General features: G+C 38.6%; 2 protein-coding genes across 13 annotated transcripts; one reads left to right on the forward strand and one right to left on the reverse strand.

Annotated features, from left to right (window-relative positions):
- Window positions 1-612: 612 nt before the first annotated feature.
- Window positions 613-26,866, reverse strand: LACC1 (laccase domain containing 1). Of its 12 annotated transcripts, XM_084530156.1 has the most exons (9): window positions 26,676-26,866; window positions 18,909-19,143; window positions 16,182-16,273; window positions 11,963-12,032; window positions 5,832-6,421; window positions 4,403-4,584; window positions 3,765-3,930; window positions 1,839-2,064; window positions 613-1,422 (listed from the first exon to the last, which is right to left on the reverse strand). In XM_084530156.1, exons 5-9 carry the CDS (start codon window positions 6,397-6,399, stop codon window positions 1,248-1,250), a joined length of 1,317 nt encoding a protein of 438 aa, XP_084386282.1. In that variant the 5' UTR covers window positions 6,400-6,421; window positions 11,963-12,032; window positions 16,182-16,273; window positions 18,909-19,143; window positions 26,676-26,866; the 3' UTR covers window positions 613-1,247. The 12 variants fall into 12 exon arrangements, with proteins under 12 accessions (XP_084386282.1, XP_084386278.1, XP_084386280.1 ...); XM_084530152.1 differs by lacking the exon at window positions 18,909-19,143 and having other exon boundaries at window positions 26,659-26,866; XM_084530154.1 differs by lacking the exons at window positions 11,963-12,032; window positions 18,909-19,143.
- CCDC122 (coiled-coil domain containing 122) lies at window positions 11,709-21,673 on the forward strand. Its single transcript, XM_084530239.1, has 5 exons — window positions 11,709-11,835; window positions 12,600-12,730; window positions 14,731-15,129; window positions 16,280-16,396; window positions 20,202-21,673. Exons 2-5 carry the CDS (start codon window positions 12,617-12,619, stop codon window positions 20,352-20,354), a joined length of 783 nt encoding a protein of 260 aa, XP_084386365.1. The 5' UTR covers window positions 11,709-11,835; window positions 12,600-12,616; the 3' UTR covers window positions 20,355-21,673.

Below are 26,866 nucleotides of genomic sequence, written 5' to 3' on the forward strand. Positions count from 1 at the left end.
GAGGTGGATGAGCACCGTGAGCCAGCACTGACCTCTAGTGGACAAAAACAGCCTAGAATCGGTAAAGCCCGTTTAAATCAAAATAGAAAATAACGTCTGCAGTCAGTTCTTCCAGGACTCGTGCTTGGGAACTGTGCAAGCTACAGCCAGCACGCTATCAGGCTTGAAAACAAAGGACTTATCAATTAGGAAGGTCTGACTGTCTGTGTGTCAACAACTATCATACAGAATGACAGAACCAGAGAATCACAGAATTGTTTGGGTTGGAAGGGTTAAAGACCATGGTTAAAGACCATCTAGTCCCCTGCCATGGGCAGGGACACCTTCCGCTGCATCGGGTCAGTCAGAGACCCATCCACCCTGGCCTTGCAACACCTAGCACAACATCTAGAGGCAAATATCTGTGGCAATAAGAAAACAGTGCACACTTTGAATTTACTAGTGATAGAAACATGTCAGCAATTGGTCAGTAATATTAACTGAGGATAAATTCACTCTCCTTTTCAAGTACTTATTAAATAACTGAGCACTGTGGAAACTGTCTCAATGGACATTAGTACAGCACAAATGACAAAGAAAAAATCCTAGGGAAACATGACCATACAAACCAAATTATATTGAGTCTTAGTTTTATTTTTTTTTTTACAATCAAAAAATGCTTAAGTTAACATTCAAATGTTTACAATGTCTGCCCCAAAGGACCTTGCTTGCTTCTCATTTCAAGTTATTTTTGTAAGTGCTTTGAAGCTCTTTTTCAAGCTAATCTAAACAAAAACAATCTGAGGCACATCATTTTTTAAGGCTAACCTTCAGCTGAAACATACACTGATGGGCGTACCCAACCTCTTAAAAAGACAGGTTTCCTTTCCTTTATCAGTAGTGTCAGCCTTAACTTCATTCAGAAGACTCATCCAGAAGATAATGAAGGCTTTGGTTTTGTTGTTGTTGGTTTTTGTTTGTTTGCTTGCTTTTTGTGTGTGTGTGTGTTTTACTGTTACTGTTGGGAGCTGTCCTTTTTTCCTTTGGAACGTGGCTCACACAAGAATTATTGGATCCATATCTTAGACATCTCTTCTTGCTTCAAAATGACAGGGAATGGAAGAAGCAGAAGAATCTTAAGGCCTGTTTACTCTTTCCATCACAAGTCCATGAAAGAAACAAGGAAAAAAATCTACCAGGAGAGCAGGATAACAGTCAACACACCAGACTTGTTGTCTAAATACTACTCCAGGGTAAGAGATACTATCTCAGTCTTTGATTGATATGAAGCCAATCTGTGTGCCAAAGTTAGTACCATCACGAAAGTGAGAATAAAATTTATCAGGGTGGCATGCAGTACAGAATGTGATATTTTGGTTCTGGTCTGTGACAGAATCATCTTGGATGTTCTCAGGAAGAATCCCACCACTCTCAAGAAGAATCCTTTAAGAAAGACAAACAGAAAACAGGAATTGTTGTACATCTTTACATTCCTATCGTTCAGACAGCACCTCAAGTACCAATTGAAGGTTGGTCAAGTGCCAATATTGTAGTTGGGACTTTTTTTTTTTCCCCAATATTAGATTTAAAAATTGCTTTTCTGCAACCATTAAAATACATAATTTGAGCATTTTTTTATATTTCAGAAGCCAGTATAATAATAAAAATAATATCTGAAACCCAGTTCTGCACATTACTTAGAGAGCACTTTAAGATGGTGAGGACCCTCACCATAGTACTGCTGGGTAATACTCTATTTTGATAATTAATGTGGAATTAACACTACAAGTTCTTTTGCTGTCATCTCTAGTGCAACACAAAAACAGTGTATGTCATGGAAACGTGCTCAGTAGACTTACCTTGTGGCTCTTCTAATATCAATGTAGGGAGTTGCAGAGTCAAAGTGTCTCACACACTTTGGATCAATTCTGTGAAACTCTTTAGCTGATTCGTGAGGTAGTTTATAGCAGCAAGGCCCTACAGAAGGGCCCAGGACCACAAGGATGTCTTTCACGTTACAGCCATATTCAGATACCATTGCATTTACTGTGGCCATAGAAACTCCTAACAACGTGCCTTTCCATCCTGTGAGAAGTAAGAGGTTGAAAAAAATGTGTAAGTTTTCTCTTGAATTTTATAATAACTAAAAGCATGTTATTATTCAGAGTATAAATGAATAGATACAGCAATTCTCTATATTAAAAAATAACACATCAACAACTGTCATGATTTTATATGGTGACATGATAGGATAATGTGATATGATTATGCTGTCATCATTTTGTAGTTGTAGAGAGGAGAGTTTGGATTAGGATTCCTGAATTCCTTCTTTCATGTGTCCCATTTTTGGCAGCTAGAACATATATTACAGCTCATCTGATCCTGGAACACTTCAGTGAGAATACATCATAATAGAAATATGTTACAGTGAAAAACACATTTTTATAACATCGTAAAAATATTTTTACTGTTATTATACAAAAAAAAAGGAGGCTTAAGTCTCTAGCTTTAGACTTCACACTTTGTCACCGTTCAGAACAAGTAGAAGAAAGTTGAGCTTTGAGTTCTTATGTCTCATTTTGAGTCCTAGGAGGTCTTTGCATTGCACAGGGAGTGTCTCATTCTGATGGATAGGATATCCTAATAACTTTTATTATGTTTTTCAACATCCAAAGACTGACTTGACCTTATACCTAATTGTCTGGATTTGTATGCAGAGCAACACGTGTTCAAGTTAAACATGATTTAAGCAGGGCTGGCCAGGAAGAAAAGGATTTAGGCAAGAAAAACTATAAGATAACTGAGAACCTTGGAAGGAATGTGATGTGGGAATGAGGGCCATAACTTGGGAGATGGAATGTGGGAGTTCAGACTGGAGATTGGAGGTATGCTTAGAGAAGGCAGCAGTGTGGGCTGGAGGAACAGCGTGGTGAGTCAGGGAAGGCAGGATGAGATAAATGAAGAGGCAGCAAGGAAAGGAGCAACTACAGAATGAAATATTTGACAGCTATGAGGTTTAATGCAAAACAGTGTAAAACTTCAAACCCTTAAAACTTTCAAGAGTGGATAGAATTATTTCCATCCCTTCTCCCCATTAAAAACCACAACATTCCCCTCCCTCCCGGACAGCCATAGTAGAATTCTTGTTCCGTTTAATTTCTCTAACCTAAGTATACTAGGTTAGAGAAACCTAGAGAGAAAACAACTTTACTGAAGAAAAATTAAAAGTTTTTATCCCCTTATGAAAATTCACAAATATAAAAGTGTGTATATGAAGGTGTATACTAGCATCAAAGCCATACATTCCCTCTGACCTCATAAATATATCTTTTTTCTTTTAATAAAACAGCCCCAAAACTAAAATTTCACTATGGTATACACATTCTAGCCTAACAGCTTGGGCATAATCTGAGGTCAAGTATTTCCCCAGGTTGTCCTAACCTAACCATCCCTAATTCAGTTGTTTTTTCATTGTTTGGGTCAACCAAATATTTCTTCTGATTCAAAATGATTTGGGGGGAGGGCTCTGGTTTTAAGGACATTTTTTACATATGAAGTTTGATGGGGCAAAGAAAGGATTTATTTGGTTTTGGCTACCAGCTCAGAAAAATAAATGTATAAAGACATAAATTATTATTATTATAGCTATAAAATCAAACAATTTCATAGCTTGGGAAACAAATTATTCCCAAGGCTAGTTGCACCTTCAGTTGCTAATTTTTAATTCTTTGTCCCTTAACAGGGGTCTTCTAGTTATTTTTATTTCTGTGACTTAAAATTCCTACCAGAATGAGCAGCACCGCAGACTTTTCTGACAGGATCAGCAAACAGTACAGGTATGCAATCGGCTCCTGGAGCTGCTATTGTAACACCTTTCTGATCCGTAACTATTCCATCATAGCTGTCAGGCTCTGTCTTTCCCATAACACACACAGCATTAGCGTGATCAGTCTGTCAAAACAAAAACAGAATGTGCACAGTGATGAGACAGTAAAAAACATTCTGACTAATGTAATTTTTTTTCCATAAAACACTCTATTCTGCACCAACTGCTCTGCACGGAAATCAGGCATTCCCTTTTTTAAATGACATGCAGATATATCTGTAGAAAGACACCAAAGAAGTGTTGTTTATTTCCTTTTAAGAGAATCTGCGCTGATCATTTATCTGACTGTTCTACCCTGTGGTAAGTCAAATGTTAGAATATACTTGGAAGAAACAGTGCTGCTTCTCCATATTGCACCAAATGGCTGATAGCTGGGATGGCTGTTCCCACAGATAAACTGCCAGAGTAAATGTTCTAATTGGCCTGCCTTTCACAAGTTCTTGCTGAGAAAGATAAGAATAACGCCTACAGTTTTAGCCAGTGATGCATGAAGGAAGATTTGATCAGTTTATGTAAATCTAGTGTTTGATATGGTACCTTGACTCTGTGAAAAGTTTCTGGGTTAAATCCTGCAGCATTAGCCAGCCTGCGGAGATTTTCTTTAACAACAACTTGTGGGTCCCTCCTCTTAGAACTGCTGAAGAGATTGCAAGAGCTTAGAGCTGGTATGTAGGAGATCCCACCTGTCCTTGTGGTGAATCCATGGAGGAAGATATCATCTGACAAGGCAAAAAGACAACAAACAATTGCTTTTAACAAAATAAAAGTCCAAATATTATGTGGCTTTATACTGAAGATAATTGGAATTGGTCAAACCAGTTGAGTGCTGCTTTACCTCCTATTTAACTCTGACATTTAAATTGAAGGATTTTAAGTTTCCTTCTTGCTCATAATCACAATCCTCTACAGTCTAGATAGAGGGGTATGAGTGAGATGGAGTTCTGGCAGTTATTGCCTGGCTTTTCATAGAGTTGTAGTGCAAATCCTGGAGAAGAGGCAACTCACAGAGGACAAGGAGAATCTATTTCTAAAGCAACATTCCAAGGTGGCATCTCCCAAGCTTTTGTGGCAAATTAAATATTAGTTCTCAAGACTTCACACAATCTCAAACATCTGTTTGAAGTACACTGAGAGGATCAAGAACTAGTGTTTTTGAAAAATCTTCTGTGTTTACAGTGTAGAGACTTTATTGTGGTCCCGTGCACCAAATAGAATCTCTGTGGGTTTGTTTGTTTGTTTGTTTTTTGGTAGGAGGAGGGTTCTGCATGGCAAAGCTGAACAAAGAGACTCTTAGAACTGCTTTTTGCTATCTTAGTAGCTGACATGCTCCGTGACATAATCAGAGTTGAGATTCAGAATGTCTTTTATGGAGTGTGATCAAAAGTCACAGATAAAAACTTGAAGGACAATGAAGGCAGCCGGCTTTAAGTAACTAGCGTGCCTTTCAGGTTCTGGTCATTTCAGACCTGTTTTTAGGGAAAAACAGTTCCAAATTTTTGCAGTAGGAAACCCCTCAGCTTCCCTCTGAATCAGAAGACCCCATAATTACACTAATTGAGAGACATACTGCAGTAAACTGGGTCATGCCACGGCAGGGACACTGAGACATGAGTCTGATTAATTAGGAGCACATAAGGCTGAAGACTGGGCCAAGCTCTCATCCTGTCTTTCCAGAATATGATGGTAACTCCCAAAGTGTGTAATCCCCAGACAGAGTGGAACTGATTTTACTGCCTGTAATAATGCTAAACCTAGGCTTCTCTTTCCACTGATCATGCCCCAGGTCTGGAACAGACTTTTGCTCTATCTCCTTTGACACCTTCCCTCTTACAGACATTATTACAGGACCAGATAGAGATATTTGCTGCCTAAAGACATTTCCAAATCTTTCCCATTTTGAAATTCCCTTGAAGAAATATGCTTGCGAACAGTCTACATAAAATCTATTAGCTGCTGTCCACTTTACCTGGGATCAGGGAAGATTTGAGGATGGTGAGCTCCCCCTTCAGACTCGGCAGGCTTTCCAAGTACGTCTGAATCTCACTTTGGATGAGCGCCACGTCCTGTGTGGAAAGTGTTTGCTCTTCACTCTGAGGTTCAGTTATCTGTAGGTTATTACAATCTGATGCCACCTGTAAATCCTCAAATTCAAACTGGTAGACTGGAGTAAAGAGATGGTCTATGTATACTTTCATTAATTCTTTCCTTAAGGTAGGGAGAATAATTTTAATGCTGCTTATGTCCTTTTCATCAAGTCTTTGTTTGATGGTGTACAACGCAGCGGCTGTAGTCAGAGCACGTACCACCTCAAGTCTTTTCTGCAGACTCTGGAAGTCTCTCAGAGCTGGAAGCAAGGAATCTTGCTCACCCTTCCCTTCACTGCCCTGCACCTGGCAGCACATGACATAAATAAATGGAGCAGGGATGGAAGAGCACTTCTCAATAGTTTCCAGCGTCCTACATAGCAGTCCTTGGATGTTGTTCTGCAAGACGGCTGGGAGGCTGAACAGATCAATCAGTATTGCTTCCACCATAGTCCAGGCAATTTAAAGATTCCTACAAATAGCCAAAAAAAAAAATCCAAGATGACGCCATTACTCCAAACACATAGAGTTATGTTATTAAAGCATTTAATAAAGTATTTAGTGATGTTGTGTAGATAAGGTGACATAGCTATAATTATTGTCTTAGGATATCCTCCACTGCCTTAAAAGAAAACGCAGAAAAAGTACTGCAGCAAAAGAAAATTACAGAAAATGCAAAATATTTTACATTTATTTAAATTTCCCTACCAGCACACTTACCTCAGTTTTATCCCAGATCAGAAATGAGAAAAGGCTCGTCCCAAATACTAGATTTATTGATTCAATTACCCCACATTAACATAATGATCTTCTTGACCTCTGAGCGCTCGGACCTCCTGTAAGGCTAATCAGACGGAGGTTTTCATGCTATCACCTTGCTGGGACTGGAAGATTTTCTAGAACATTTTTTTGGGGGCGTTTCACACACGTACTGCTGAGGTGGAGCTCATTTCTGATACCCTTCCTGGCAGTATGGCTGTGGGGCTCAAAGCACAGCCACAACTTTCCTGCTGACCTCTGCAAGATTTTTTACACTTCTCCCTTTTGCATAACCAAAAGTATCAATTTGCTCATTTCTGGCTTCTACATCGAGGGGTATGTGTTAGGCACAGTTCTTCTTCTCAGGACACACAGGAGCTTAGCACAGGATAACGAAACTTTACCTAGTAATGCAAGAAATACACACAACCAAATGAAAACAATAAAACACCATGCGCAGCCTCTGGTTTCAGTTTCCTCACTATGCTAGCTGCAGTCTTTGCTCTGAAATCAAGATGCACTGAGATTATTCAAAACCATCCTGTCTTCATGGCTTATCTTGTGCCTCATGGTGTACTTTCATTTTTCTGTGTTGTTATTTTCCCCCCTTCTCTTCTGGACTTCCTTCCTGTCTGCTTTGGAAACCTGCCTATCTCTTTCTTCCTTTTTCTGCTATGAGAGCATATTTTATGTATTGCCTTAAAAGCATCTTATTTTATTTTCTCTGTGTTTGATGATTTTTCACTGTTCCCAGTGAAAACTTCTAGAGGTCTGGCTCATAAGACTGGATCCCTTTTCTTTGGGAACCTGAGCAGATGGCTATTTCAAGACTCAGCACTGTGCCTTATCTGGGACGAATGTGACTCAGCTTTATCATCAGTGGGAAGACTCCATAATTATTTAGATTATTCCTTAATGTTGCCATTTCTCTGCACAGGAATGAATTGTGCATGAACACAAATTAATATCTGATCATAGACCCTTGTTTTATTGGGCTGTTTATTCAGAGGAGGTTTTACAGAATGCATTCTTTATTTTCTTCATTGTTCTTTCCTCCAGACTGGAAGAAAAACAATCCTGACTGAAAATGATGTTTTCCTTTCTGCGACTTGAACACTTACAAAGATTAATTAGCCACTATCAAAACAGGTGAACAGAAAGCATCAAAATGGGACAGCAGATAAAAGCATCTGCCAAGGAATTTATGACTCTCGATTTTGCTCAGGGTGTTATTTGCACACAACTGATAACAGATTTTAGAGAAGACATCTTGCAAGGGAAACAGTGTTGAAACAGACTCATATCAAACATCATGACTTGGGAAATCCAGAGATTTCTTTCCTTACCCTGACTCTGTGGGAGGTCAGTAAGAATATGACAAGTCCCAACCTAACTATAGCTAAAAGCCTCAGCAAAGGTAGTACAACAGAGGGGTGTAGTGGAAAAACAGATTATTGCTCCACTTCAGATACGTCACCAGAAGAAAGTAAGTGGAGTTCATTGTTGTCCTCACACTTCCCCATGAAAATACCACCAAATAAAGGGTGGAAGGAAAGTGTTTGCTGAGGGAGAGGTAGCTGCCTGCATTGCTAATAAGCTGTCTATGCATTGCAAAAAATCCACAGAAGCAATTATTGAGATGTACACACAGGGAACAATGGGGCTGAGTCACCCTCGTATCCTTCCAGTTTTGCATCACAGTGTTCAACTGAGGTCACTGGTGTCAGAAGTAAATTTGCTTAGACTCGTAATAGAAATTCATGACTGCTTTCTAAGTCCCCCAAACAAAACCCGTCTCAAAATATGGGCTTGCCAAGCAAAGCAATGCTTTGACTTATTAGAAATGCATGCATGGTTATTCAGGTTTTAAGCAACACGCTCTAGGTTCCGTGTTAAATGGAAATTCATGCTGCACATAACTGCATCAGAGAGCATTAAGTGCTCTTATAAAGGAGTTGTGCGTTCCAGTACACAGTGTAAGACAAATACTTGCACAAACTTGAAGCCAAGGCCACCTGTCAGCCATTCCACTCACTCCCTGAAACTGCACAAAAATTTGGAGAGTACTAAGATTCTCTAGCACAGGCTTCAAGAAAATAAAATCAAAGAAAATGACAGATGATGAGAAGCAAGGAAAGGTAAGGAGGGGATCAAGAGTGAAAAGGGGAAATGCAAAGTGAACATAGAAAAGAAACTATGAAGGACGTCAAACCAGGTGGTAGAGAAAAGACAGCCCAGAAAGACATCTAAAAAGTATCTTTCAGAAAACCCAGATGTCCAGTTCTGAAAATTCTCTGTTGGTCTAGACGAGATTGCTGGCAATTTCCTGCATCTGTGAGTCCTATAGATCTTCTTATCTTACAGAAACTCAGAGAACTGACATTGTTCTGGGAAACAGAAAAGGAAAGAAATATTTAACATCATGCCAGAGAGAGATGCCCAGAGAAAACATTAAAGCAGTCCAAATCAACAGGCATACGAGCACACTTGCAATAAAATTTCAACAACAAAGCAAAACAAACAAACAAACAATTTAAAAACCTCTTAACTTGGATTAAAACAAAACATTCCGCCTCTCTTAACTTAAGGGTACTTAGGAAAGGTGGAAGAAAGAGAAATCAGCACTTAAAATTAAAAAATTGAAGTACACACAGCTTTTAGAAGTCAAGAGTTTCAAACACAGAAATTACTTACAACAGGCAGTCAACCCTTTTAACTTCTTGCAAGATATCATCTGTTACAAACACACATTGCCAGCTTTATATATCTATCTCACTTCGCACAGTCAGTCTTGCAGCTGACTTGTACAAGATGGAAATTCCGATTCTAGGTAAGATTGGAGTGGGAACCTGTATTTCTTCTTCATGATGAGACCCTGCTTTGTTGCTGTCACTACCCCCAGGAAATAACAAACTGTACTGAAGGCATCACCGTGATTAAGGACTAAACCCGGAAGCAGCATTAACCCTGCCATGTAGCTTACTGCTGTCATCACGCGCGCCAGTGCATTCATTTTGCACAATCGCAGATTCAGAGACGTATGGCACGCCAAAGCAGAACAAGAAGACAGAGAAGTTAAGGGAACACCTGTGCAGACCAGAAGTTTCCTTTTCTGAGAGATCTGTAAGGCAAGACACGCGTGCTGGCATGTTCCAGTGAAGGATTTAGCAGTCAGGCACGAAAAAGCACATTCAGAAGGGCTCCGATAGGGGTTAAGAGATGCCAGTCTTCACTGCCATTGCCTGAAATGGGGAAGGAAACTTCTCTTTGGAGCAGCGAGAAATTTTGCAGCGCTTGGTGAAAAAAGCCAGTGTTTTGACAGGGCAATTCAACAGTCAGAAGGCAAGTAGGGGAACAAGGCATTTGTATCAGGGTTTGTCCAAGAATCATATAATAGTAAATACATTTTCTCAGCTGTGTTAAAATCATTGTCATAGAAATGATAAGTATAATAATTTTTCTACGAACTGAGGAATTTGTAAAGTTGGATTTCCTACAAATTGCTTTTCTGTGACTCCAATCCCTCTTTTCCCTTCAAACTGAAATACACCTACATTTCTGCCAGGCCCAGGACATACCTCTGGAGTCCCCTGCCATTTCCCTTCTTGTTTTTTCTTCCAGCATACACTGGGCAAAGGGATGAGAACTGAACTCTTCTCTCATTCAGTCCCAAAGGGAACTGATGTGGCTATCTTGTCCTTCCTCTGCCCAGCAGAGGAAGTTTACATGAAGTACATTTCTAATTTTCATGAGATTTGCAGAAAGCAGTTATCTTTGAGGCTTTCAGCCCACTGTCAAATGTGGCTGAACTAGGGCATGGCATTAAAAATTAACAGCAGGAGCTCGGCAAAGAGAGACCAACAAAGCATTTTTCTTTCCTTTAATCAGACTAAAGAGAGAAAAAAAAAAAAAAAAAAAAAAAAAAAAAAAGACTTACAGGGATTATTTTCAGTACAGAGTGCTATAGAAGGATAAAGAAAAGGTCTGAAAATTGTCAGGATACAAAACAATACTGAAAATGACAAATTGGGATTACTTCTCCAGCTGGTGTATTATACTGAGCTTCTGCCATCTCATAAAAGGGATGAAGTAAATGCACCATATGCAGAGTTGAGCTGTTAAATTATAAAGATAGTGTAATTTAATGCTAAAATTATTTAGCCTGGAATTGTGAGGAATATCTGTGTAGGCAAGATGGGTCCACAACTGCGCATCAGGACTAGAGGGAATGGCCTCAAGTTGTGCCAGGAGAGGTTCAGGTTGGAAATGAGGAGACATTTCTGCTCAGGAAGAGCAGTCAGGCACTGGGACGGGTTGCCCAGGGAGGTGGTGGAGTCACCGTCCCTGGGGGTGTTCAGGGAAAGGTTGGACGTGGTGCTTAGGGACATGGTTTAATGGGTGACACTGGTGGTAGGGGGATGGTTGGACCAGATGATCGTGGAGGTCTTTTCCAACATTTTAGTTTTTTTTTTTCTTGGAACTCAACGGCACTCAGAAAAGCTCAGGTCCTCTGCAGTGCACACTGAATACTAACAAATTATGACAGAAAACACAGTTTAATACAACGCCGCTCGCTAACTCTGGGTACATAAAAGCGCCGAAGAGCTACATAAACGTGCCCCAACCGCAGGGCAAGCCAGCCCACCCTTCCCCTCTGAGCCCCACGGTGCAGCCTCAACTCCATTTCTGACAGGGCTGCGTCGTTCCCTCAGCTTCAGCTCCGTCTCCTGCCAGGCACAGCCGCCCTCCCCCCGTCCCCTCAGCGCTCTTTGCTCCCCGGCAATGGCTGCCCCCCTTCACACCGCCTCCTTCCCCACCGCCCTATGCCCGGCGGTTTGGGCGGGAAGGCGTGGGGGCGGCCATTACAGCCGCCCTGAGGGGGCGGGAGCGTGTGGGGTGGCCGCCTGGCTCTGCTCACCTCTCTGCGATTTTTGGGTGTTTGGGGTTCTGTGCTGCAAGAGGAAGGGTTTCTCCGTGCTGAAGGTGCTGGGGGAGCACGGTAGAGGAGATAAATGAGGAATGGCCGCACGACAGTATCGACAGCCCTAAATTCGAAATGATAAAGGCGGTTTCCTGGCCAAGCCTTCCAACTTGCAGTTCATCTGTGTGCCACCTAACATACCGAAGGTGCACTTTGTGTCAAGTCACATTTGCATGGTTTCAACACAGTTTAGTTTCACTTTCTATTACAATACAGATTATCTTCATTAATTTATGCTATCTGAAGTGATACCAGGATAGTACTAAATGTTACCTAGTCATTGGGGATTTCTTTGTGAAACTGGTTTGTGGCTTCCAGTGCGACAGCTTTCTCCGTTTGCTTTCTGTCATAAATTAAGGATAGTTTAATAGTTAATACACAGCTGAAATATGGTATATTTAATACGCAGCTGCAGTATGGTAACTGCAATAATATAAATATTCAGGCTAAGTATGAAGAAGTGCTCTAAATTGCATTTAAGATGACTACATTAACATGCACTATGTGACCCTACTCAAGCAGGGGGTTGGACTAGATGATCTCTGGAGGTCCCTTCCAACCTCACCCATTCTGTGATTCCGTGTTTATGTGATTAAAAAAGTAAGGATCTGTTCGTTGCAGAAGCCAGAAGAACACTGTAGTATTTTATGGTATAAAACTCTGAAGTGAGAGTTCTAATTCTCAGTCATTGTCTCTGAGCATGTACCCATTGGCAACCTCTTTACCTCTTGGTAATAAAAAATGAACAAAAGCAAACTGAGCGTATAGGATTATGTATATGTAGCTAAACAAAATTTAGTATCAGGATGTCCTTACTATTTGTACTCGTACTATTGTACTCTTACATTAACAGTTAGCAATTAAATAAAATGTTGATAACACAATTCGCTTCTCTTTCATGTCTTTGTAGGTCAGCTCTTGTGTAAAATGGCCAAGCAGAATTATCAGTCACTAACTGAAGTGGTAAAACACGTTGCAGAGCAGCAGCATTTACAGTCATCAGAGATAGAAAAAAACAAAGCAGTTCTTTTCCAATTACAGGTAATAAGCTTTCTTTAGAAGAGTTTAATTAATTTAATTTATTAATTATTTCAGGAAGTATTCCTGGGAACAAGATAAGGTGATTGTACATTTTTTTTCTGACTGTTTGCATTTAAGTAAGCGTAAGGCAGCTATTCTATTCCTCTGTGTGTTATTTAAGCCTTGCTGAAACTGCATGTGCATCATTATTTGGAAGGTTACTCCTTAGCTAAGACTTCATTAGAGTGTTTTAGCAGAAGTTTTTATTTATTATTATTTTGAGAAAAAAATCTGAAACAGCCAAAACATTAAATAATCAATATAAAGTTAGAGCTTTTTGTATTTTTCATGCTGATTAGCTAAGAAATTAATGGAAAAAAAAAAAAAAAAGAAAGCATCCTTTTTGTCAGGTTTTCCAAAACTATCATTTTTTCTTAGTGTAAAGACTACTTTTTTTTTTCTTTGTGCAGAGTATTTTTTCTCTGCATGTTTAGTGAATGTCCTAAAGAGTCGTTAAATACCATTTTTATTTTAATTATTTTTATTTTTTAATTATTTTGTTAAACATTAGATTTGTGTAGTATTACTGAAGACTAAATAATCACTTCTGTTACAATCTCTCACAGAATTTGTTAAGCCTTCAATTGTCATTTAAACTCTGAGACCAAATGTCTGTCAAGAGACATATATTTAAGTATGAGGAAAACCACAATAGTGTTAAGATGATTTTGAGCATGAGAGAATGCAAAAGGAAATCTTATTATAACATCTGCAAATAGCTCTACAACTGAAACAACCGATAACTGAAATAACTGGTATTTGAAATTTTGCACAAAGATAACTTCTCTGAAGGAGCAGTGGAGACTTTTATTGGTTAGGAAGGTCTAATAACTGGCCACACCTTGCAAGAAGATTTCTTCTAATAATATACTGTAATATATATACCTAATAATATTACTGTGACATAATATGATGGTGTTGTAACAATTAACTTGTGATCAAGCAACTAAAACAAGAGTTTCAGTTTTCAAAAACCCACAGAACTTTAGAGTCCTAGATAATTCATGTATTCATATCTTCCTCTCCAACATCTTTCTTTTTCTTACACAAACATTAGGAAATTCTATACAAACATTATTGTTAGAAGAACAACTAAATAAAATAGTTGGGAACTGAATGTGGAACTGCTTGCTCATCTTCCAGTCTATTCCCATGTGTATGTGTCACAGTAGATATGTAAAACGTAATTTCTAAAATTGAAAGTCTTTTCTCCAGTAAATTGTGGCAGTGATACTGATCCTGCTAAAACTGTAACCCAGGATTTCCAAATTAAAAGTTATGCAGAAACATTTTGTTCTTAACAGTTGATAATGCCTTATTCTGTTCAAAGCATTGAATAGGATACTTCATGGCACACATAATGCTTCCATTAGAGAAAATATAATAGGCAGCATAAGTCACAGTGCACATTCTCTCACTTAATACACAATAGTTGGATGTTACTTAGGGTGGGATTCACCACAGCAAACTTGCATCACCTACAAATCAGATGTTAAACCCATATTAGTCATCTAGGCTACCTCTGTAGTCAACAGAGACAAACATTTCTGAGGCAGCAATTCAACCCTCCCGTCTTATGACGGCATGAAGTACTGCTTCCTGGAACTGTGGGTTTGGTACCATGTTGTTTTAGTCTGATTTTTAAAAAGAGATTCTGTTAAACAAACTTTAAGATTGGGTTTGGTCCATCAAGTACTATGTATCTTGTAAATATGGGGAAATCAAAGTAATTTGAATACTTCATTTCATATTTTAGGCTCAGTCTAAGGCGAGAAGTCCAAGATATTTGTCCATTATGCCTCTAAGGTGATGATTTTAGGAAATAATATCTTTAATTCAAACCCCATTAAGAAAGTGAGGATAAGTTTCTGTTAAAGAAATATAAATTACAATGCTTAACTTGATACCTGGTATCCTCTCAAATAAAAATGCTCTTAAGTGAATGCTGAAATATTTTACAGGCTAAGTTTCAGGAACTAGAAAAAGAAATGAATTCTATCCTGTTAGAAACAAAAACAACAGAAAGGGAAATACATCTGCAAGACGATGCCATAGAAGTGACAAAATATCACTGCGAAAACCTGGAGGCCCAAGTCAGAGCCCTATATTTTGAAAATATGAAGCTGAGGTTTGATGCAGAAACAATACAGGAAGAGTATGAGATGATATTTGCAAGAAATACTGAATATCGGGAAAAAATAAAGGCTCATAAAAATCTCTTTTGGGAGATGGAAAGTAAAATGCCAGTTATGATTGAGCTTGCTAATAAGAAAGCCATCGTCACAGAGCTGAAGACAAAGAAAGAGGAGTTAATGCATGATCTCCAGAATCCAGAAGGCTCTCTTATAAAACAAGTGCAGGTACTATATTTCCTCTTTGACTGATTTCATTTTGATTGATTTAATTTTGGCATAGTTTAGTATGATTATTTTGTCTAATAAGTTTACATCCACGATGGATTGACTAGGGGAATAGAGAATCATTTAAAAGGATAAATTAATTGAAGAAATTAAGACATCAGTCTGCAGTAAAAAAATCATCAGCCCCAGTTACTTGCATATTATTTTAAAGTCTTCATTCTATGAGATTGAATGAACTCAGCTAAGAAAATAATTACAGGGTTATAAATTAAAGTTTATCATTGCCAAGTGATTTGTGGGATTATGTGGGTTGTTGGATAAAGTTACATGTACACTTTTCAGTGTTCACTTTTCGGCAATGGAATATAGCCATGTTTTTATACTTTTTATCTAAGAGCATAGTTCTCGTTTAACTTTGTTGTCAGATAATGAACTACATTTGAGCTGTTTGCCTACAGGAGGTAGATTTGATAAGAAGATTATAAGAAGGAGGAGGCAGAAAGCATTCATTTGTTTTGGTGTTTCAGTCTAACATGGCTGTTCTTATTAGAGCCTAATTGCAAGACTTATTACATGCTAAAATGTTGGAAGTCCCCACCACAAAATTTTGCCAATCTGTGAGCAAGCACATATGAATTTGAAATGAAGTCACAAATTGCCACCACGATGCAACTTGTGTTATTGAAAACGTGGTGTTACTTTATTCAAGTATAATGATGAAAACAGGCAACTTTTAAAATCTCAATACATGAAGACTATAAACATTGTATTTGCCTGTGAGAAAGAAAACTATCTCAAATATTACAGGAAATATTCACTGATTTTGCAGTAAATTAAATTTAAAACAAAAATATAAGCACACAAATGAATTCAGATTTCTGTGTTGTTACAGTTGTTTGTATATTTTAGAGCAAGAGAGTATCTTTTAAAGTACATAAAACCATATTATTAAGTATTTTAATAATCAATTTTAATTATGATTCTTAAATTATTAATTTAATTCCTAACGATTATTTTAATGTGCAATTGTGTAATAAAGATATTTATCTCACCTTTATTAATGAAGTGAGTCTGTTAAAAGGTGGCAGTTGTAATAAGATGTATTTCGCAACCTTTTAAACAAGGGGATTTCTCTGTTTTAAACCTGCAGGAAGAAATTACACTTTTAAAAAAGGAGATCACATCGGTGAAAGAGTTCATCAATAAAAAAACAGATTTGCTGGAAGAAGAAAAAAAAATGCATGCTAAGCTTAGAAAAGAAATCGAGGTGAGTCATTTCAATAAAATATAATTGCAGTTCTCTGATAAAAGGTGGATAGTGCAGATCAAATTTGGAGTACTTTATACAGGGTTGCTGGCCATACATTATTCAAGTACACATAGTAACTGTGCTTTCTTAAGTTCTTGGTATTGCTAGTCTTTCTAACGTTCAGATTTTAATTGTTATTGTGAGATAAAATAAAGCTACGGACATTTTTTGTAAAGTCTCCCAAGAAGGAGTTCAGCTTTTAACTTCTGGAATGAAGTTCTGAAATGAAAGGTGTCACTGAATGGTAGTAAAGTAAGATGTCTGTTTTGTTATTTCTGTAATACTTTTGAAATATTTTAAATCTCACTACTGACTTGATTGTTCATGACTTGTCTCATGGTTCCTGATACCACATTAATGGGAGAATCAATTGCACCAAGAAAATGGTTTTCCAATGAATCTCTCTAATTTGAGTTGACATTAAATTAAAGATAACAGAGTAGCTAATATGTAGCTGACAAGATAAAATTCTGATAAATAGTTAAATGCTTCTCTCTTTAGGTAATTGAACTCTATTTTATGTTTTGTTCTATACTAAAATACTTTGCATGTCTGCATGGGTTTTAGTTTGGAAGTTTCACATCATTTATCTTGTTAATTCAAATAAATTCCACAAAATGTAATGATAAAAGCTTGATAATATAAAGATTAACAGAACTGGGGTTAGCTCTATTGCCATTGTAAAATGCCGGAGAAAAAAAGAATTATCACTTGTGTTATGGGAAATGGCAGAGAATTTTTAAACTGAAGAGCAAAGCACAGCCACTTTAGTCTCTGCTATTCAGCGTCTGAAAAAATAATTTATTACCAAGGCAACAGCTTCCTAATAAAGTTCTCTAAATCCATGCTGAAATTAGGCAGCCTAAAAATAATGTTCTGTTCTGTTATCAGAACCAATTAAGTAGTGAAGGTTAATGTATTTTTTCAGTTGTTTGGATTATAAGATCTTTCTGCCTCAGAAGGACGCAGGATTAAAAATCAAATGTTTCAGGGTATTATTTTCTATTAAGAGTTCTCTAGAAAATAGTCCAACTTTTAATGTACAAACTAACAATGAACAAGCAGAAACATTAATACCCAGCAGCCCTCAGCACAAGCCAGGAAAGAATACTTAGTGCAAGCATGTGAATAAAGGGAGGTATTGGAGATGTGGATGAAGATCCACTGAGCTGCAAGGTTGGGATTTGGCTCAGGACACCTAAAAGTGGTTGGCTCAGTGTAAGTGGCTGCACAAGTCAGTTCCCATTATAATCAATGGAGGTGTAGTCAGTCCAATTAATAAAGTCAAGAGATCAGTTGGCCAAATGTAGGTGCTCATGGCACCTACAGGTGAGCCACGTAACCTAGTCTTTCTGGACTTCTATAGTATGTATAATACTATAGGTCTCTAATGATCAAAACATGATTGTAGACATGTAGGGTAGGTCACACCTCAAAAGCCAGGTGTCAATCTACAAACTGACCCCACCTCAAGGCTTCAGAGTTTGTCATAGTACTTTTACATCTTGCATGGATTTTCAGCTTCTTGCAGTGCTTGGGCCAGGAGTAACTGGCCTCCCCTCATAAATTTGCAGAGAAGATGTGAGCTTCCAGGTTTCTGAGCCTTCAGATAAAGGAAATCATTATGTCTGGTTAAGAAGTTTGTTGTTGCTGTAGAGTTTCTTGGAGCCTTGATTCAGCAATGATTTTAAGCACTCGTCAAAGTTTGCCCCTATACAGCCCTATACTTCAATGCCTACAGAATTCCTGTTGAAGCAATGGTGAGAGGTAGTACTCAAGCTGCATGGACTGAATTCCCACTTTGCCTAAGTGTTATCTCAGGTTTCCCACAAAAATTTCCCCAGGTAAACATATTGTCCAGGAATGTGATTTGGAATGCCTTTCTAAAGCAGATGTTCTGAATCATTAAAAGGTGAACTTTGGAAATTAAAAAGAAAATATGGAAGAAACATCTTTCTGCAAGGAAATTTGTCCCTTAAGGTTCCTTTCTTCCAAGGAAAGTCTGTGCTCTGACATGGCTAATTCGTATGCTGTACACTTAGTTTCTAAACAGGGGAAGCATCCCTGTTATAACAGGGGTAGCAGTGAATGTCTAAGTATTCTGTAGGCCATGTCTCATTCTCTTTCCTAAATCACAGCCCCAATACCTCTCTCTTAATAAGCCTAGCCAATTCCCAGGTTTGGATAGGGAAAGGTCAATAGATGAGGGTGATTACTTCTGTAGAGATGACGATTCAGTCATAGTAACTACTACAAGACAACCACAAATAATAGAAAATAGGTTGTAATATTAATTAATTAGAAAAGAAAAGCTCTAACGAATGTCTGTTTTCCTACTGCTCTCTTTTCCCCACATCATCGTGCAGCTTTATTATTCTTGACAGGCGTTTGTCCATCCTATGCTTAAAGGACTCCAGTGGTGGAGATTCCACAAGTGCCCAGACAATGTATTTTCTAATGATTAACTTACACGTACACGATGCCTAATAAAAGAGCAAAGTCCTCTTCTCTGGTTTTCAGTAAGCATATGAGTGCTCCTCGTCTTAGTGGATGTTCCAGACAATTCCCAGCAAAGAAGCTAGAGACACATTTCTAAGAAGTGTGGATAATATTGGTCATAAATGTTTCAAAGCTGTGTGACGTAGTCCTTGGTAATGTTCAGATCTGGCAAGCACTCCTTTGGATGACCGAATCTGACTGCATCCCTAGAAAAGTTGTGAAGGATTATAGCGGAGAGCCAGGCAGCCCATCACCAGTAAAACAGGGCAGTGTAATTAATGAAACAAAAGTGAAGAAGTTACTTAGTTATATGTGAAATGTAAGCAATGAGACTTACAGAAGTCACTGGCAATGTAATTCCGTTGCAGCTCTATGCTGTCATGTGTGGAATTAATAAACCATAATGTTTCAACAAGCAGACGTAAGAAGAGTTAAATACTACCACTCAAATATCATTCAAATTAGATTGAAGCCAATTTTCCTTAAGTGAATAGGCAATATTTACATTTTTATTACAATAAATATCTCACATTTTTACACTTCAGAATGCAAATCTCTACAGGGTTGCCTGTGGGAGCAATACTTCTCAAAATAATGCAGCATTGAGGGCAAAATTGATATGGTACTGAATTGTTAGAGTTTTGCCTTACTAAGCAAAAAATACCTTTCTGAGTGCATTGCAACAGTGAAGGTGCTACTACGTTTAGGTTACCTCATTTGTATTCCAACTTATACACAAGCACAGCTGTCAAAGAATGAAAATTTCATCCTTTCTCACCTCTTACTCTGGAACCTGAAGTGGTCCACGTACAAAGTCTTGCCACAGCTCTAAGATGCTCGCTTATGAATCTTTGGGTGGGATTTATTTTGTTAAACATCTACAAACCAGGTCTCTACACTGAACTCGTCACCTAAGCTCTTAGTGGGAAACAGCCTTTTTTTCTTTTCTTTTTATCTATCTATCTATCTATCTATCTATCTATCTATCTATCTATTTATTTATTTATTTCTGGGAGAAAGAGACATGACTGATATTGCTCTAAAGCAGATGACTGATACTATCCTAAAGCAGATAACTGCAATAAATCAGGTGAGTGGCTTCTTAGATGTTTCTGTGTTTCTTCGGTATCTATAAAGTCATCATGAAATGACACAGTCAAATGTCAGAATCCACACTTACACAGTTAGGTGAGGTGAACCCACCTCTGTAAATACAATTTTACTTGAAAAAACATTTGATGTGTATTTTATTCTATTTTATCAGGTACAGAATAAGAGATATGATGCTATTCTAAAACGTTTGCATTGCCAGCTGAACAAACTCCATTCAAATAAAAGACAATGGCACTGGAACATTCAGCAGATGGAGAAAAAAGCAGCAGAACTAAGAAAGTGTCTTGGAGTAGTGGAGTTATAGAGTAACCATAACCATAACCTAATGAAGCTACAAGGGGGTACAATAATGTGGGTAATACTTTCCAGACAGATTAGGCTGGTTTTTGTTTGTTTTCTTTTCTTTTGGGAATGCTACAACAGTGAAGTAGTCCAATAGCTATCTATCTATTTTTTTTTTTTTATTTAAGCTTTTCTCATTTTAACTGTGTGGCCCAGACTAAGCAGAGCTCAATCTGTAATGCTTTGGAATATTTGGAATAACATTTTTTTTTTTTTTGTAACTGTGGCCAGAGGCCAGAAGAAGAATATAAATATTATCAATATTATCTTATCAATAATTATATGTTATCAATATTGTCAGGTGTTTACAAAATATGTGCAAATTTTATTTTAAAACTCATTTAAAGTCAAACAAATAACATTTGAAGAGTTCCTTTTTATTTGATTAGATCTCTGAAGATTGAGATCTACTTTTATTTTCCTACAGAAAAAACAGTATCAGCATATATTTGCCTTCTTGGGCTATCAAAGCTCTGATGGCCTATATTTTGCTGAGCAGGAAATTCATATAGATGATATCACAGCCCGTTTGCCCTGTGTCTGCCAGAATGTCCTTGTGTGGGGGACAAGGTGGACATAGGCTTTCCTGCTATAAAAGGCTTGGCAACAAGTGTATTCAGATGTGGGGTACAAACAGGCTGATTTCAACTGACAAACATATGTCTCCCAAGTAGTTAGTAAAGAGGAATGAATACATGAGGAGCTTTTAAAAGCTCCAGACAGCTTTTAAAATGGAATTTGCCATCTAGAGACGGTAATGCATTGCAGATCATTGATTTTAGAGGAACTGACAGAGCAGAGGATCTGAACTAATACTAGTCATCTAACACCCAAGTGCTGAATATTAGGTGAGATTATTCTCAACATAAATGACCACATATTAAAAGCTCTTGTTAAAATAGTGAGTAGTGGATATTTTTCTTTGCCTTGTTTTTATTATGTGCTTGGCGTTTGAGGAATTTACAGTACTTTGTCTGTTCTTACACTTACGGTAATAGTCCTGTCTGGTTGTAACCTGTAACATTTATCTGTTCTGTGAATGTAGTTAGCTTTTTATTTGAGGTATTGTATTACATAATTTAAATGTATCTTTACACCTGAATAGAAAATGGAGATTTTAGCGAACTGTTTACTATTAAAACTGTTAAACTGCCTATATGTTGTCAGTGTAGGAAAGCAAACATTAAAAAGAAATGCTAATATTAATTTCCTTTGGATACTCATATATTCATGGATACTTATATTTACCTGTGTATTTTATTTAATATAAAGTGATTTGAAGCAACATACTGACTCATGAAGGCTCTCTCTCAACTTTAGTTGTTAGACTCGGGTTAGTTTGGCATGGTTGTTTTCCCTCATGACTTTATCAGCCAAATTACTATTTCCATCCTGATAATCTCTCTGGAGAGGTTTTCTGCCTACCTGGGGCCCGCATTTGTGATATTACAAAGAGGCTACCAGGCTTGGTGAGGCCAGAAGTCTAGCACCCATTCCTATTCTTACATGTAGGGTCAAATGAGTCTTGGAATAAAGAGGCTCCAAAATACCAAAAAGGGACTTTATGTCCCTCAGAAAGATGTTGAAGGGATCGTGAGTGCAAGTTCATGTTCACCTCTGTCTTCCCAGTTGGAAACTGGGACCCAAGAGGAAGGAGACAAATGGATCAAGTGAACTATTGGCTGCGTGGCTGGTGCCATGCTCAGAGTCTTGGGTTCTGTGATCTCAGACACTCTTCAGACAGACCAGGCTTGCTGACACTGGATGGGGCACACTTAACCAGGTAGGATAAGAGTGTTCTGGGCAGCAAGGTGGCAGAGTGTATTAGCAGGGCTTCAAACTAGATGTGGTGGGGGAAGAGGATGTACTTCTGAGTGACGGAAGTGAACCTGAGAGCATTGTCACTTTAGGAAACAACAGGGAAACACCTGGGAACTGTCCCAAAGCAATTAGGAAGGGTTCCTCTGAAAAGGTGATGCAGCTGATAGCCCAGCTGAAGTGCCTCCACACCAACGCACGCAGAATCGGACACAAACAGGAGGAGTTGGAAACCACGGCATTGTCAGGATGACACAATTAGAAAGCTATCACGGAAATACGGTGGGATGAATCACACAACTGGAACAGTGGAATAGAGGGCTATAAGCTTTTCAGAAGAGATTGGCAGGGAAGGAGGGGCAGGGGTGTAGCCTTCTATGTTAGGGAATGGATTGATTGCAGAGAGATGCCTCTGAGAAGCAGCCACAGATAGGTTGAGAACTTGTGGGTAAAAGTTAAGGACTGGAACAATAAAGGACACCTTGTGGCTGGGGTCTACCGCAGGCTGCGTGGTCTGTTGATGAGGCCTTCTAGCTTCAACTACAAGAGGCATCATGCTCGCATGCTCTCACCCTGACGGGGGACTGCAACCACCTGTCTGTGAGCTGGGGAAGCCCCACAGCAGGCTGTGAGCAATCCAGGAGACTCCCAGAGTGTGTTGAGGATAACTTCCTGGCCCAGGTATGAGACAACCCAACTGGAGGAGAAGTGTCACTGGGCCTGGTGCTCACCAGTGCAGATGAGCTCATTAAAGGGGTTAAGACTGGAGGTTAAGACTAAAGAGGTTAAGAATGGATGGAACTGAGCTTGGCAAGGGATGCAAAGAATGACAGGAAAGGATTCTCTTGGTACGTTGGCCAGAAAAGAAGGGACAAGGAGAGCGTGTCCCCCCTGATGGGTGAGAGGGGACAACAGGTAACAACAGACATGGAGAAAGCTGAGGTACTCAGCAACCTCTTGGCATCAGTCTGCACTGCCTTTCAGGCTTCCAACATCTTGAATCACAGAACGTCTGGGCAAGCTTTGGTTGGGGCATCGAAGTCCCTCCCACTGCAACAAAGAGCTGCTTTGAGACCACCTGGTGGATCTGAACAGGCACAAGTTTGTGGGGCCTGATGCCATACATCCCAGGGTCTTGAAGGAATGGGCTGATGGAGTTGGCCTTTTTGCATCCTATTTGATAAGTCCTGGCAGTCAGGTGAAGTTCCTGGTGACTGGAAAAAAGGAAACATCACTCCCATTTTAAATCAGGGTCAAAAGGAAGTCCCAGGGAACTGCAGAGCTGTGAGCCCCACCTCAGTGCCTGGGAAGATCATGGAACATTTCCTCCCGGAAGCAATGTTAAGGCACATGCAGGACAAGGAGGGGATATGAGACAGCCAGCATGGCTTCACCAAGGACAAGTCATGTCTGACTTATCTGGTGGCCTTCTATGGTGGAGTGACTGCATCAGTTGACAAGGGAATACCAAACAATATCATCTACTTGGACTTTTGTAAGGCCTTTGACACAGTCCCACATGACATCCTGATCTCCAGAGTGGAGAGAGAAGGATTTGAAGGGTGGACCATTCAGTGGGTAAGGAATTGGCTTGAAGTCTGCACCCAGAGAGTGGTGGCCAATGGCTACATGTCCAGGTGGAGACCAGTGATGAGGTGTTCAAGACCAGGCTGGATGAGGCCGTGGGCAACCTGATTTAGTGGGTGTCGTCCCTGCCCATGGCTGGGGGGCTGGAAGGAACTAGGTAATGTTTAAGGTCCCTTCCAACCCAAGCCATTCTATGATTTTATGGAACAGGCTACTTTCCTTAACACAATAATGTAGAAATAAAACCCTCAATATCCTATGCTATAGTAACTGTAATGTGATAGGAATAATTTGATTGGTTAGAACTTTTAAATCTGATTTATTTTAAACGAAGACAAAGAGAGACATCAGAAAATTTACCCCAATCTTAGTTACCTTTCTGTTCTGATGTGACTCATTCATTCATTGCTTCTAAGTCCATCCAGAAAGCACCAACAGAACTTTGGTCATTTATGCTGCACATAACTGAAACAATAACAACTGTCTTCCCTACGCACAGCTAAACAGCTAATATTTGATTCATGCATATCTTCCAGAAAGGGCTCTAGAGAATTTGAGAATTTACTGCGTTTTTGTTAGTTTCAGTGATTAACTGTTCTTTTTGTTTATTTGTTTAGTATCATTTCAAATTTGAATTTATTCAGCCATGCAGTCAAGTAAGTGTACTTTATAGCAGGTAGTTTCTCTCCACTAAATGATTAAAAAATAAATAAATCACTGTCTGCTTACTGAATTAAATTGTTCAAGCCTGTCAAAGTTATTGACTGTCAAATCTGAATGAGAGCTTAATCTTAATGTATATCCCCCAGAAAGGTACAATATCCAAAATTCTCACCCAGGGTATTAAGGTGACATTGTCCTGCTGGTATTAAGGTGACATTACATTGTCCTGCTTTCACAGTCAGTTTCTAATTATTTCTGTACCAGAACAACCAGTGCATGAAGATACATTTCTTAGCAGCTACACAAAGTAAATTAACAGAAATTACTTTGATGCTTACTATTGTATTAACATGGTTATAATGTCACAGTTTGACATTGTGCTTTACTACCAGTTTAAAACTACTCTAGACAACAATCCAAACCTTCTAACTTAATGAAAATTTCACACCTTATTTTTCTTTTTGTCCAAGAAAAATTTTCATTATTATTTCTCTGGGTAATAGGCAATTTCTCTGTATCAACACACTTCCAAGACATTTCATTAATATCAAAATAAATAACTTAGTAAATAACTTAGGCCTACATTTTACCTGTTTGTTGTTGTTGTATTATTTTTATAACCTGTTCTCAGTAAATTTCAGTATCTCATTGAAATTTCCATGCTTATTTGCACATCTTTTTAACTGGTTTAGAATCGTTTAACAAAGGTGAACACGTGAAGTGTATGTAATACTCCAGTTAGCTCTATGCAGAGGAAAGGTTTCCTTCTCCTACATAGACTTTCCTATCATCCAAAGCCTAAACTTTCTAATACTCCTTTTGTCTCTGTTCTTCCCAAGAAAGCTCATGATCTTGTTTACTGGAGTCCTTAATATTTTTAAGGTATCTCAGCTATCAAATGTGTTTCTCAGTTTTCTTGCCACAAAATATAGAAAAAATTCAACCATTTTATTTTGCTGTGTATGTCTATGCTATTTACAACCGTTCTCTCATTAGCAATTATACTGGAACTAAGTTTATCTTATATTCCGTATCAAATAAAAATATTAGTATTGGCCCTAATAAATATGTCTGCAGAGTCCTAGTGTGAATACCCCCTTATATGTTGCAGCTTCTTTGACAATTGTTTGTGGGAATGTGTTAGTCAGTCCTTAATCCGTTTTACTTATGCTTTTCCAACCACATGGAGTATGAACTCTTAAATACAAATGTTGTATTTGTAAATGTTGTAAATGAAGGCCACTGTCTTCCAAGAAGTCTGCTCCATCTCTGAAATAACTTGTTAGAGGATATAAGCTCCAACTGCTAATGTCATCCTGCATCACCATCCCAGTTAAATGCCAGCTGAGGGCTCTTATCCCACATAAACATACTATTTGTGCATTAATTCAACTACCTGGACACCTAAGCAAATTTCATTTCCCAACTTTGAGGCTTTGTTGTCTATCTTCACCGAATTTGTAGAAGTTTAGTCACTGAGTACAGCTGGAATGTACATTTGGTTGTTTAGTGTGCTAAGTTTTTACAGGATGAAATGCATTTGGCACACTTCTGATTAAACAGAACTTTGTATCGCACAGCATTTACAAATTTTCCCATGTGCAGCATTCCAAATTTAGAATTGTAATATTTAACAGATAGATAATAAAAATAAGAAAGGCACAAACATTTTACTAGTGAATTCTACTTCACCAGGAGAAAACTCATCAGGGAAAAAATCAACAGAAACAGGGAAATAAAAGTTACTGTCTTCTCTAAACTATTAGCATTCTATCCAAGATATGAAAAAGGAAATATATGCAGCTTTCTATAAAAGTGTCTAGTTCCAGCAAATCCTGGAAGCCTGTTGAGGCGGATTTTTCTTGGTACAGTGACGTTGAACAGTAGTAGCTTGATCTCAGGGCATTTTTTCCCCTTAACGAGCAAACACAGACAGTAGGAGAATGATTTATGATTTTCGGGGAATAGCTCAGTGAATGCACTTTGTGCTCTTTACATAAGGCTCTCCCAGCTCCCAGTGCAGAAGCACGCCGCCAAACCCATATCAATCATTTCCGAGGATGGGTGTGGGGCTAAGACGGGAACTTTGGGCTTTGGCACTCTGCAGGCAGAAGGAAGAGGAGTGACTGCCCACTCTGAAGAGCAAAACAAACAGCAAGCAGCAACAAGCATGTTAATTAGAGTGTGAGAAAACTTACCAACCGGTGAGTCCTACCTGCCACTTAGCAAAAGTTTGAGGAAACTGGTGATCGATTCCAATGATATAATGTAAACGAGTAGGAAAATACCACCGAAACTCCACACAACAGGGAAATAATACAGCCTTCTTTTTTTTTTTTTTTTGATCATGTCACATGATGCAGGAATGTGTATGGACGGGTGCTAAAGGGAAGGATTTCCCCATGT

The sequence above is a fragment of the Aythya ferina genome (genome assembly GCF_964211825.1).
Source record: "Aythya ferina genome assembly, chromosome: 1".
Lineage (NCBI taxonomy): Eukaryota > Metazoa > Chordata > Aves > Anseriformes > Anatidae > Aythya > Aythya ferina.

Coding starts and splice junctions, on each gene's coding strand:
- LACC1 (XM_084530148.1), bottom strand. CDS start 6,399: ATGGTGGAAGCAATACTGATTGATCTGTTCAGCCTCCCAGCCGTCTTG. Junction 2,065..3,764: donor CTGCGGTGCTGCTCATTCTG/GTAGGAATTTTA, acceptor TACTTCTCACAG/GATGGAAAGGCACGTTGTTA. Junction 1,423..1,838: donor GATATTAGAAGAGCCACAAG/GTAAGTCTACTG, acceptor TCTTTCTTAAAG/GATTCTTCTTGAGAGTGGTG.
- CCDC122 (XM_084530239.1), top strand. CDS start 12,617: ATGGCCAAGCAGAATTATCAGTCACTAACTGAAGTGGTAAAACACGTT. Junction 15,130..16,279: donor CTCTTATAAAACAAGTGCAG/GTACTATATTTC, acceptor TTAAACCTGCAG/GAAGAAATTACACTTTTAAA. Junction 16,397..20,201: donor AGCTTAGAAAAGAAATCGAG/GTGAGTCATTTC, acceptor CTATTTTATCAG/GTACAGAATAAGAGATATGA.